This window comes from Ptychodera flava, chromosome 13 (genome assembly GCF_041260155.1).
Source record: "Ptychodera flava strain L36383 chromosome 13, AS_Pfla_20210202, whole genome shotgun sequence".
NCBI classification, from domain to species: Eukaryota; Metazoa; Hemichordata; class Enteropneusta; family Ptychoderidae; genus Ptychodera; species Ptychodera flava.
The window spans coordinates 10447567-10460271 of NC_091940.1; the positions used below are offsets into that span (position 1 = coordinate 10447567).

Here is a 12705-nt window from a genome sequence, read left to right on the forward strand (position 1 = left end):
GCTCTTGGTGAAAGAAAACTTTTCACCGGCTTTGTTTTTTTTCGAACTTCGAAAATTTTATTTTTTCTCCATTGAGTTGACACGGGGATGGCGGCCATTTTGAACTACTTCCAAAATTTGCACTGTGACCCCCTATTTGTATTCTTGATTTTGAAGGAGAATGGTCAAAAGATTCCTTGAGGAAAGTTTGAGCAAAAGTTTAAGTCCTTCACTTTCGAGGCGCATACTACTAGCTTGTTATGTAGTAAGTGAGTCATAAAAGTCTCAGACGACGGTCGAGATATTTTCAATATGGCGGATATCTACAGGTAAAACACATATGATTATACGAAGTCAAAAGTAAAGTTTCTGGTTATACAGGAAGGTAATGCAAGAAATGCCAAAAAATATGAAAAAATGAATGATTTTAGCTAGTTTCACGAGCAAACAGAACATTTTGCAGTGGCAGCAATTACTTTTGCTGTGGTGAGAAATCGATATTTTACCCACGATTAATTTCTATGTCATGTAGTTTGTCCTCTAACCACATGAAAAAGATATGTAAGAGGAGAGAAAATAACAGAAAGAAAGAAACAGAAGGAAGATCAATTCTTTGTAAAAATGAGAACACTATAGGTCAGCAGCTCAGGCGGTAGCACCCAGCTACTCGCCATTTTTCTTGTATCGGGCGAGATTTGACGAGATTTCTCCAACACCTTCCGATATCGATTGGCTTGACCCCGTCGTGTCCCGGAATGTTTTTATTGGGTGCATTATATATATTTAAATGTAAAATCACTGACCTCCTCTGTACATGGTCATTAGTAAAAGCAATCTCCGGGTAGAGATTGTAGCGGCGTGGAAAACTATAACCTAGCTAGGGAGTCTCAGCAGTAGCCACGCTAATCTCTGCCACAGGCGACGGTTTTCACCAACTTTTTTGGTATTGCGCGTTTTCCATGATATACATTTTCTGTCTTTTTTATATATAATACTTCGAACCCCAAAAAATAGATAAATGAATAGTACACTAGTTTCAATATCGATCCTCGTTTTCGTGAACACTTGCAAAACATAGACCTTGCTCTAGGTTACAGGGATGTAAATTGATGGTTCAAAATGTATGCCCCAACGGCCGTCAGCTTTGCAGACGAGATTAGCAAAGTTTTAGCAGATTTAGCGTCTGCGCTTTGAATCACTGTTTATTCTATCTACTGCTACAGTTGGGCGCGCGCGGGACTGAAAGAAGTCCGAATTTGGAATATTTAAATTTGCCTGCAGCAGAGATTGGTGGGGGCGCGCGGTCAACGACTCGGAGACCCTCTAGCTTGGTTCGAATTATCCATGCCGCGCTGCTGACCCACTGCGCTTCAATCTCTATGTGGAGATTGTAGTAAAAGCTGACCCATTAACAGCGCCCTCTGTTTCTGTGATCACGTCTGCCTGAGAGGAAACATTATCAGGGTTTGGCCATAGATCCCGGAGAAAGTTTTTTCTCGAGGGTCTATGGTTTGGCACAGCTTTATGGGAAAATATTTGTATAAGATATAACGTCTGCGCTTTGAATCACTGTTTATTCTATCTACTGCCAATGGATATTGACTTGGACCGATCCATCGCTCTTTTTGTTGGCTTATAAATATATCAAGACATATCGGGAAACTTCGAAAACCAATCTTGTAAATCTGATGTGCCGTTTCCATCATTGTAAGCATGATACGGAATTATAAACTCATCGCGAGCAGACAGATCTGTGCCTTTACGGACTAAATACCGAGCTGTACAAATGCTTGGTCAGATATCCGCAAGTTCAGGGCACGAAAATTTCCAACAACGAGAAACGCGGTATCAATAAAATGAAGAGGCTAATTAACAAAGAGATAACATAATAACATGTACACGTATGCATCTGCCTAAAGTAGTGGAGCTTGTCGAATAAATGTTGTGCGGAGGACTGTTCGGCGGTCTCATCTGAGTGCTGTTGTGAAGTCGTGCTTACGTGTAAAGTGAACAATATCATCAGTACGTATGATTGTTCTATTGTCTTGGTTTACGAGGTCAGCTATACACCCCAGACTCTCCCAGCCTTGAGCCTGACTATCAAAAACGTCAAATTTAAGTCGCCCGGGTGATTTCAGGATAAGAATTTTCGTGCAAACGTTACAGGGTATAAGGCGACGAAATGTTAAACAAACTTACCAAGGACAACGAAATCGGGACATTTCCAGTATTGTAATGACATGTCACATGGTATGACAGCTTCGTCATAGCCTCGAAAGTCATCAATATTTTCCGACTTTACCTTAGATAGCCAAAGTACTGCCTTATAGAGAATCAACTGTTTTCACGATACTATGAGAAGCTGCATTACAGCGCATAGATAGCACTTCACAAGGGTAATTTACAGAATTTATGGGACAGAGGTCGGGTAAAACGCCATGTGTCGAAATAAAGATCTGGAACGGAGACGGAAAAATAATGTCGATTGCCCCTAATCAAAGGAGTGGCCAGGGCGACATTTCCCATCATAAATCGCTACGAATGATTGCAATTGTCATACGTTGAAGAAGTGTGACCTTACCTTGCCCTACCTCGAAACAGTGAGCTAAAGATCGCCGCTGTTAAGGAAAGCTTGACGAATAAATCATCACTCTTTCAGGTCAGGCACTTTTTCGATGACGCCACGTGCCGCTTATCATTTGTTTGTCGCGTGTCTCTAGAAATAGGCGTTTCACACACACTGTACAGTATATCCTTCAGGCGCGTGTCCTTGTTGTTTTGAGATAGATTGTGAAATGTGTTCACTTATTCCTTTTCCTCTAAAATCGATTTCAATCTTCCCATGTCCGCCGTTGGTAAAAAAAAATGCACTATTGCGGCAAATGCTTCGGAGGTAAGGTCAATGTTGAAAGCAACACGATTTTCTTTCATTAGATGCTTCGAGATCATTTTCTTCAAGTTGGCTTGATCAATGTCGAGGATGACGAAACACAAAGGTGACACCGACACTACTCGACAATAACTACAACACATTTATCCTCAAACACGAAGTACATGACATGCAACGTGATGGAACTTGATCTTTAGATGGAATAGACCATGTTCCGAACCGCGCGAGACATTCCGAGATATCGCGAGAATATGTGGTTCGCAGTGGACGTGTTCTCGCAACACAGGACAAACTGCGCAAAACAGGACAAGTCGCTAATTACGTTAAACACTGCATAAAATATATGAAGTTGCAATCTTTGCTCAGTTCTGCACTTTTTCTAGTTCCATACAAAGTTTGACTTGTATTACTAAGCTGGAAACTTGTTCCTACGGGCATGTATTCAAGTCTCGCGAGATCTCGCAATCAGCGGAACATCGTCTATTGCACAGTAGAATAACAGTCACGGAGTTGGGCAGAAGTTCGATTCTCGTATTTGCGTTTGATTTCTACATATGTTTCAAATAGTTGTTTTACTTGTAAAGACAGCATGACTTTGATGGTGACTTTGAGAAGATGTTCAAATATCCAATTTCCTTATGCAGGTTTGTCCCTCAAACATACCTTCTTGCGTGGTCAACAAGACCCTATTCATAATGTGTTGTATGTGTAAGTCTGTCCTGATCTCCTAATGCAGTTAGACACCATGTGTTTCATTTGTGGCTTCGTTTATTAAGTGAGGGATATAATTTTATGAGGGGCCGTAGTTAGATAAATGTTGCAGTTCTTGAGCGGCGCACAATACTTCTTCTTCAATAATCAGGTCACAGTACATCATTGCTTATTTACAGGTGTTTAATCCGTCAACTCCCTGTCTCCCATACTTCTAGTCAGGTACCTCAAAAGCCTGTGATGCGAGCATCGCTTAGTGAAGTTTTGCTGATATATTCTCTTCATAAATAACACGAGTTGATTGTCCTCCCCTATATTAATTGTGTTTTATTTAGGTTACTGATGTGAGGTAGACACGCTTATATAAGTCTGCGCGCGCAACCTCAAGAATGGTAGTCGGCATTTTTAGGTCACCATGATTGTGTTGCTGCTCCTGTTCTGTCTGACAGCCGTTTTGGCGCAAAGTGAGTAGAAGTTCTTCTAAGATTAAGAGCGTTCTCTGCTAACTTGATGTTCTTCCTGCATTTGAGCGGTGTAATAGATTTTATTACACGTTGTTTTTTTTTGTAATTTTCCTCCGTATTCACGAGTTTAACAAAATGGTTTTGCAGAGATCATTTTTGCTATTTTTTACAATTTAACAGACCCACCAATATTCGAAGACGACTTCGATTAGCTTGACTTGTCTACATGGTAACACGAGATAACCGCAGGAGGAGGTGGTGTAAGTAATGAGTGCGAACACTTCCGTTATTGGCCGGCACACTTTTGTCTATTCCCCGCATGAAAAATATTCCAGAAATAAGCATTCCGTGTTTTCGCAGAGGCTACAGTGGGAATTCTTATTGTCATTGTCATCGAAATGCAAATGTACCACTTTAATGATTTATACTTTTTTTGTTATTTTGGAACTGCTATCATTATAGTAGTAAAAACGTTACAGACAGCTGTTCGCACATCTTAATCCACCATGTTTTCCCTGACATCGTTTACAAATTTCATGATTTCCTTTGCGCCACATTTTCTGAACAGAATTGGGAATTCCAATATTACACCAATAATCGCACGAACAGTTACACAGGAGACGGAATACTCTACATCAAGCCTAAGTATAGTAATGACTTTCATTGACGTAAGGTGGTTTTGCATTATCTTCGAGAGTAAGCTATTGCCTTGATGTTATCGCGTTATTTTCGAAGACGACAGAAAATGACAACATATTACAGATCAGAAATTATTCTTAATGTGGAAGTTCATCGTATCAAAGGTCTCAAAAATCAGCCGTACTTTACACATCTACACCTATGACAAAATACCGCGGCTTTCCTTTTCAAAGCACGTAATACAGAGTGTAAAATTGGAAATTTGACGATTTATCTCCAGCCAGGAAGTTTCAATAACAGCAACCAGGTCGCAATTTCCAAAATGATATGTTTCTTTTGCACAGAATTCACGCGCATAGATAAAGTTAGTCATCTAATCATTATTCATACAGGTTTTGGCGTTACGGTTGATGATGATGATGATGATGATGATGATGATGATGTTGTTGTTGTTCTTCATATTGTTCATAGACTCTAACTTCTGAAAAGTTTGGTGAAGCCTTCTTAACGTCTGGAAGGTTTGAATTATGGGGTAAGTTGTCAAAACTACACAGTTCTGTCCTTTAGAGAAATATCACAATAACCCGAGCTACATACAGGCAGGTATACACGAGATTCGATAAGATGCACGACATCAGAGATGCTATATGTCGGGTACTTTCAGACTAAGGCCGCGTTCAAAAAAGTGGTGAGGGGGGGGGGCTGGAGGAATTCAGGGGGGATTCGAAAATTTTGGGGTAGTCGAGGGGGGGACTTGAAAGTTTTGCTCTGCCTATAGGGGGGGACCTGAAAATATTTTGACTCCCAACATTTTGATGTCGTCCAATGGTTCTAATATTAGTAATAATTAAACAAAATCTAGAACTGTTTTGTCATATTTTATGTCTTTAATCTCGAAAAAGTCTAAAAATGTATGAATGCATTAATCTCGAAAAAGTCTAAAAATGTATGAATGCCATTAAATTTTCATAGAACAAGTTGGCCTTGTAATGGGGTAGGAGCTACAACTGTTGATAATTTGTTCAATATTTCTATGCAATGTATCAAACACAGTTTCTTGGTGTCTTTCTACAGCATGCTGCTGAAAAACACAATATTCAGTTGGTCAACAAAGCCCGTTTGTCTAAATATTGGTGATAATTGAATGATGCAAATGCACGGTACACGTAGGCTGTGTTGGCAAGATGAATACTGGATAGCTCAACATTCTGTAGGGAGTAGAACAAGAACACAATTGTATAAACTGAACAAAAATATTGTCAAAATGAAAAGTTAATACAACTACTGCCCTGCTACTACATACTGGCAGTGACAGTGATACATGTAGCTCTGACTCTGATGTAGTTTAAGAAGAGTTTCGGTCCTAGGACACTCAATTGACAGTGAAACAATCACACAAGATCCAGCCAGAGAGCAACACATATAGAAGACTAGGGGACTAACAGTTACCATGAATTTTTGAATTCTGGCATATGAGAACAATCAAATATTAGAAAAAAAAGATGGGGTCACCATACTTGATCTTATACAAATGTACGATGAAAAGCCAGTTTTTCTAAAATCACTTAAAATCAATATATAAAACCATTCATTTCAAGTTCATGCAGTGAATGAAATTTTCACATCTCATTGTACCAATAACACAAAAGTAAAACTCTGAACAGTAAAGACTGTAATTTAAATGGAAAAATGTGTGATTAAATGGAATGTTTTATTTGTTATCAAATTTGCCATTATACACCCAAATTTCTGAGATTAAAACATTAATTTCCTGGAATATTTTAACCTTCCAGTATTGTCAATTTTGTAAAAAATTTTATAAGTGGCATCTAAGTTGTACATGTCTTGTACTTTTGAAAAAAAAAAATTCGGTAGGTCACTGTGCTCATTTTTTCACAATTTGGTTAAACGTAGCTAGGAATACACAATTTTCATACTCTCTCATGATTGTCATTTTGTGTGCTTTTCAGTTGGTGCCATTGAACTGGCCAGAGTTGGATAAACTCAAAGTGGCTTAGACTGAGAAATCCAAAAAGTTCACTGATGCATTTAAAAATGAATCAATTTAAGAACTTGCCCTAGGTATATGGCTCTACAACCTGCTGATAAGAGGTAGTGTTGAACATTTGCGTGCAGAACGACACATTACATTTTTTTTTGCTCTGCGTGCATTCCTAATAAATATGCTGGCTATATGGTAATTTGGGGGGGGACTTGAAAATTTTTGAGGGTATTGAGGGGGGACTTGAAAATTTTTGAGGGTATTGAGGGGGGGATCTGAAAAAAAATAAGATTTCAATCACAATTCCTCCAGCCCCCCCCCACACCTTTTTTTTGAACGCGGCCTAACTATCAAGTATTTTCTGATTCCCTTAAACCCCTTTTTACTTGTATTATTTATTCCTCTTTTACGTGTAACGTATAATTTTTTCGTACATAAACTCAACTTATGCCTATATGGAGCGATTTGTACCCAAATCGAGTGTAAAGCCAGCCAGAGAAGGGAGTCATTGTCATTATATCAACATTTTTGTTAAAGGTATACTGTCACCGGTTGCCACAGTTACCATGGAAAGAGAAAATCTAACCAATCACAGATTTAAAGCGGGTGGCCGCTTTTTAAAAACAGCGCCCTCGCATGGGCATTTTGAATACCAATGAACGCCCCTTTGACCCGATGGGCATATTTAGATTACAGGTGACTGTAGACCTATAATGGCGTTAAAAAGTTGTCTTCTCCAAAATTTTAGCACTAGAAAAGAGAGAAAGTAGAATCAAATCTCGAGCGACTCTTTTCAAACAGAAAGTCATCGCCTGGTACCGCGCGAGCATTGTTTTGGGGAAGGATACGTACATTCCACGCGTACATCGTCTTGGCGGTGAAGGTGACGGAGCGAGACGATGAAAAGTGGCGCCGCTGATTTAGTGAAGCGCAAGCCAAATCAGTGCTCTATTACGGCAGTTCTGAAAGCCACATTCTACGTGTTTACACTACTCTTTTAATGATCTTCACTTATTCTATCACATGATTGGTTTTAGCGTAGATGTTTTCCAGCTATCTAAACGCTCTCTGTCTCCGCTTTAAGCTTGCATGCCGAATGGGGGCCACATTCAGCACTGGTAAAACTTGTTTTTTTTTACCAAGGCCGGCGTGTACTCTCGTTCAATCATGACTAACATGTTGATGTGATATTATTCATTTTTTGTGTCTGCCCCATACAGGGGCGTCTCCGCTTGACCTTTGTACTGGCAATGCCGACTTGGGATGCGACCACACCGGTAATACAATGAACATTCTGAATCCGATTCAGTCTGCTCGACTTAGAATAGTGCACAGTTTCAATTTCAAATATGGCCGGATCGAAGTTCGTGCTAAGATGCCTAGCGGTGATTGGATCTGGCCTGGTATACTATAGGTCGTGCATGCTGATATCAGGTCTAACTTACCTCAGCTCCGCCAGTTGTTACAATTGGAAAACAATCATTCAAAACAAGCAGTGTATGATTGATTGCTTCCCTATTTCAATCACATCAAAGTGGCATGATACTGTTCTTTCACGTAAAGTGAAAATTTATATGAATCATTTAATGCATCATACCCTTGACGAGTCAGTTTCATTCCAACAAGACAACAAGCAACATTAAGCAAACCAGATACTAATTTCTGTACGTGCTTTGTATACTCTCTTTACAACACACTGCCTCTGAAATCGTATCGTAGACCAGCTTGTGTCCATCCTTCAATAATTGTTCTATTCACATGCATTAGAGGTCTAGCATTGAGAATGATCACAGTCACGAGCAGATGTGTTGAGATATTTCTCGGCCACTATTTTGTCGATGTTTTAGATGTTTCGAAATTCTCTCAACAAATCTGACAGCACATGGCACACTAGTGTGGAACAGTAAAAGAGAATCAAAGATGACATTTCTCCGATTGCAAAACAATCCAATCACGTGTACATCTGATTCACGAAAAAATTAATAACGTTAACAGATGTGTTGTGCTATCGAATGTTAAAATTCTTTATGTAGAGTGTATTTACTCATTACATTATATATAGTGTCATCTGACATGTCATGCATTTTTTCAAAATCAACGGCTTTAATTATTGCGTTCCCATTTTTGTCGATTTGTGAAGCCAAGGTATGTTCTACATGATGCGCAGAAAATGGGAGAAAATAACCATAATTATTGTAAATCAGGTTCTTGAATCTTTGTTCGGTTAACTCGAACCCATTTTACAGATATTATTTGGAATGCCCCTTTCATTTGTTATCATTATTTTTCATCATTCCCATGAAGTCATCATGACGTTAGGTATCTGGATGTTACCAGCTCGTGACTCGTATGGAGGCTGGCCTGCATCCGGTGAAATCGACATCGTTTAGAGTCGGGGTAACGAACAGCTGGAAGATCCTGTCGGCAATTCTGTTGGTACAGATGAGATGGGAGCCACAATGCACTGGGGGCCCTATTATCCTCACAACGGCTGGGAGAAGACTCATGCTATTCGGTGAGTACTAAGCTGCTTCATGTATCTGTATCGCCAGATATGCAGTGCGTTTGGGGATGTTCCGAAAACAATTTATCCTAATATCCTATATTCTCATATCTTCCAAACTTTAAATGGCATTTAGCCAGAGTGAAAGTCTTAGAACTGTAGCTCAAACTTTCTAAATGAAACATTTTCGGCCATTCTCTCTTTAAATCTAGAATAAAAATCGGGTGGGGTGGGGGGGGGGTCACCGTTCAAAGTTTGGTACATGTATGTTAGGAAACACATGATCTAACGTCTACTAAAATTTGAAATTCAAAATGGCCGCCATCTCCAAGAGCTCCGACAAGTAGTAATTTAAAAGAGAATTGTAATATTTTGAGAGTTCAAACAGCTGTCTCCGAGGCGTATTCTACCTTAAAATGTTCTATTTAAACTCGCATGTTGTTTTTATTTGACCTAAAATCATGTCTATCAACTTTAGTGTATTAGGTATGCCACTACTGGTACTACATATGCTTCACAATTCCACACCTATGCAGTTGAGTGGTCGAGCAAGGATATCAGGTATTCCTTCTAGTGACTGTTCTTTGTTATGCCCTTCACCAATACACCTTATCTTACGGTCATTCGAGGCGTTTTAGACGAATCAGTGAACTTCAGTATAGCTAGCAGCGAACAAAATGGTAGGGTCTTCGTAGGGATTTAAATCACTAACGACGTTTGCTGCACGTATTGTGACATAGCGCTCTAAAGTTGTGACGTACGTCACCTATCAAATCATCAATTGCTATGCAACCGACTACCAGGCTATCTCGAAAACTAACGTTTTGAAGACGTTAAAACAAACAAACAAACAAACGAACAAACAAACAAACGAACCTGGCAAGCCCAAGCAATTGGATATTATTATTATTATTATTATTATTATTATTATTATTATTATTATTATTATACTTTATTTTCTTAGGGTAGTCTAAGTTACAAATTAAATTGAAATTTACACTAGGGCCCTCAAAATACAGGAAAAAATAATTATATAATTACAAAAATGATAACAATACAGTAAGAATATATGACAAATCTCGTAAAGTCTGAGCAGTAAAGAACTCTAGTCCAGTGAAGAGCCTTCATTTATAAATTTAGTGTGTAGAAAAGTACGTAAATGAGCCATGAATTGAGAAAGGCCTTCCGTATTTCTTATGGAAAAAGGAATATCATTCCAAACGTTCGCTTCACGATACGCAAACGATCTCTGTCCAGCTGCTGTCTTAAACGTAGGAACATATAAAGCAGCATTGCTGGCACATAGAGTGTTAAAATGATACATCTCAGAAACGTAAGAAAATTGATTTAAATAATCAGGCGCAAGCCATGTAGTATTTTAAAGTCTGGACTGCAATAAAGTAATCAGTTCTGAAATCTATAGGCAGCCAGTGGAGAGTTGTCAGATTAGAACGTGAACTCTACCTCTCTTTTCTGAAGTTTGTAAATTCGTTGCAGATTAGTTTTCGAAGTGTTACCCCAAACTGTACAACAATAGTCAGTTACAGAAAGAAAAAATTGCATTGTAAACTGACATAAGAGTATTGAATGGGGCCAAAGGTCGCAGTTTTCTCAGCACCCCTATCCGCATCGACAATTCCTTACAAGAGGCTGAACACGAACTATACGAATACGTTCTAGATCACTCATTTGCTGACAACACATTCTCAAGGGCGATCAGAACCAACATTGCGCTTCGATGGCAACGACAAGGTTCAGATTTAAATTTCACCAGTCGCGTTTCGTATATTATAAATATGTTTTTCTTTTCAACAACATTACCTTGTGGGATAAAGTTTCCCGTATGGCCCTCAAAATAGCGGTTTCATAATTTACAAGCTGGCTAATGCATTCACAACCCACAGACTTTCATCGTGTCAGCAACTGTACCTTTCATGTCTGAGAGGCTATATTTGTCTGGATGAGAAAGAATGAAGTCTCCATTACACAGCCGTTTAAATTCCCTTGTGTTTTAGGTTTTACGTGGACCACGAGGAGATTTTGTTGGTGGATCCGGGAATGAACCGATTTTGGGAGTACGGCAACTTCGACAAAGACCTGCCGTTTGCAGATAACCCCTGGAAAGAGGGCGGCAAAATGGCGCCCTTCGACGAAAAGGTAGGTCGAGGACTGTAAGTGAAATTATTTCCACTATTGTGGTCTAAACGATTGACAATCAATGGGACAAGACATATGATCAATACTTTGCTATGCAGGGGATATTTTTACGCCAATTTAATCGCAAATTAAAAGTTTGAGGGACTTTGACCGGGAGGGCGAAAGAGTTTAAGGGAGAATTTTAAAGCTAGAGAGCTTCGAAAGCGAGAGAGAGAGAGAGAGAGAGAGAGAGAGAGAGAGAGAGAGAGAGAGAGAGAGAGAGAGAGAGAGAGAGAGAGAGAGAGAGAGAGAGAAAGATGCATTGTGATCGTGGTATTATTGATAATCGACAAAAGCATAATATGACTTAACAACCCTGAAAATGTAATAGAAATTTTTTAAATAATTTTGACTGAAAGCTTTGCTGATTCTATAAGACTTTCCGTTTCAATCATGTGCTGCCGTCTGGTTTACCTCCCCACAGTGTATTATATCATCCTGAACGTTGCTGCTGAAGGAACAACGGGGTATTTCGGCGACAACTTGGTGAATTACCCTCCACAATGTCGAAAGCTCTGGAGCAACACCTCGCCGCACACCCAAAAGGAATTCTGGGATGCCAGAAACATGGCGACCGGATGAAGCCAACGGCGAACACGCAGCAATGCAAGTGGACTACGTTCGTTTTGGGGACTTAGCGGCTTGAAAAAACTAAAACAATGAAAGAAAGACTTCCCCCTTCCTTCATTACGATAATCGGACTATATTCTAAAGTCATTTTCTTGGTTAAATTATACTTTCAAATTTAATGCAGCCTTGTAATTTTCAAAACTTATCGAAAATATAAAACTGTAAGCTTGAAAACGAAATAAAATCACCGATGATGTTGAGACACTTAATTTCATGCTTTGCTTCAATCTGTTCTTCAATACAAGTATTATCATCGTTGTGCGGCACCTTGGAGATAAACGGAAACTTTTAAGCAAATAAGTGAGGATTAAACGTCTGCACTATATAGTTCGTTAGACCTCGGATACGTGAGTATGAATTGCCATAAAGTAAATTCCTTTGACTACGAGAAATGTGCATGATAATTGACAGCATGCATTGCAGCCCAGCCCATTCCCGACGTTTAATTTAGAGACGCATCTCAGGAAGGATGTCTTCGTCCAGGACCAAAGGACAAGTTTACTAACCTACGGTCTCACTATCACATCTCAACGAGGTTGACCCGTCTATACGTATGACAGGCTATCGGCCTGACCCTGTGCTCTCAGAAATCATATGCGACTTGAAACGTGCGGCGGAAAGCTTGTAGTCATAAACGATGATACACGTCATACGAGACTTTTTCAAGTTACTCCGAAGTAATTAAAGCACA

At 39.4% G+C, this 12705-nt stretch overlaps 1 protein-coding gene across 6 annotated transcripts; it reads left to right on the top strand.

The window, feature by feature from the left end:
• Window positions 1-2684: 2684 nt before the first annotated feature.
• LOC139147373 (uncharacterized) lies at window positions 2685-12223 on the top strand. Of its 6 annotated transcripts, none has more exons than XM_070718450.1 (10): window positions 2685-2872; window positions 3916-4044; window positions 4225-4689; window positions 5076-5113; window positions 5201-5215; window positions 7906-7962; window positions 9005-9200; window positions 9667-9749; window positions 11204-11345; window positions 11809-12223. In XM_070718450.1, the coding sequence occupies exons 3-8, from the start codon at window positions 4551-4553 to the stop codon at window positions 9672-9674; spliced, it is 453 nt and encodes a 150-aa protein (XP_070574551.1). In that variant the 5' UTR covers window positions 2685-2872; window positions 3916-4044; window positions 4225-4550; the 3' UTR covers window positions 9675-9749; window positions 11204-11345; window positions 11809-12223. The 6 variants fall into 6 exon arrangements, with proteins under 6 accessions (XP_070574551.1, XP_070574547.1, XP_070574549.1 ...); XM_070718446.1 differs by having other exon boundaries at window positions 2688-2872; window positions 9675-9749; XM_070718448.1 differs by having other exon boundaries at window positions 2691-2872; window positions 4225-4304; window positions 4613-5113; window positions 9675-9749.
• Window positions 12224-12705: the final 482 nt, after the last annotated feature.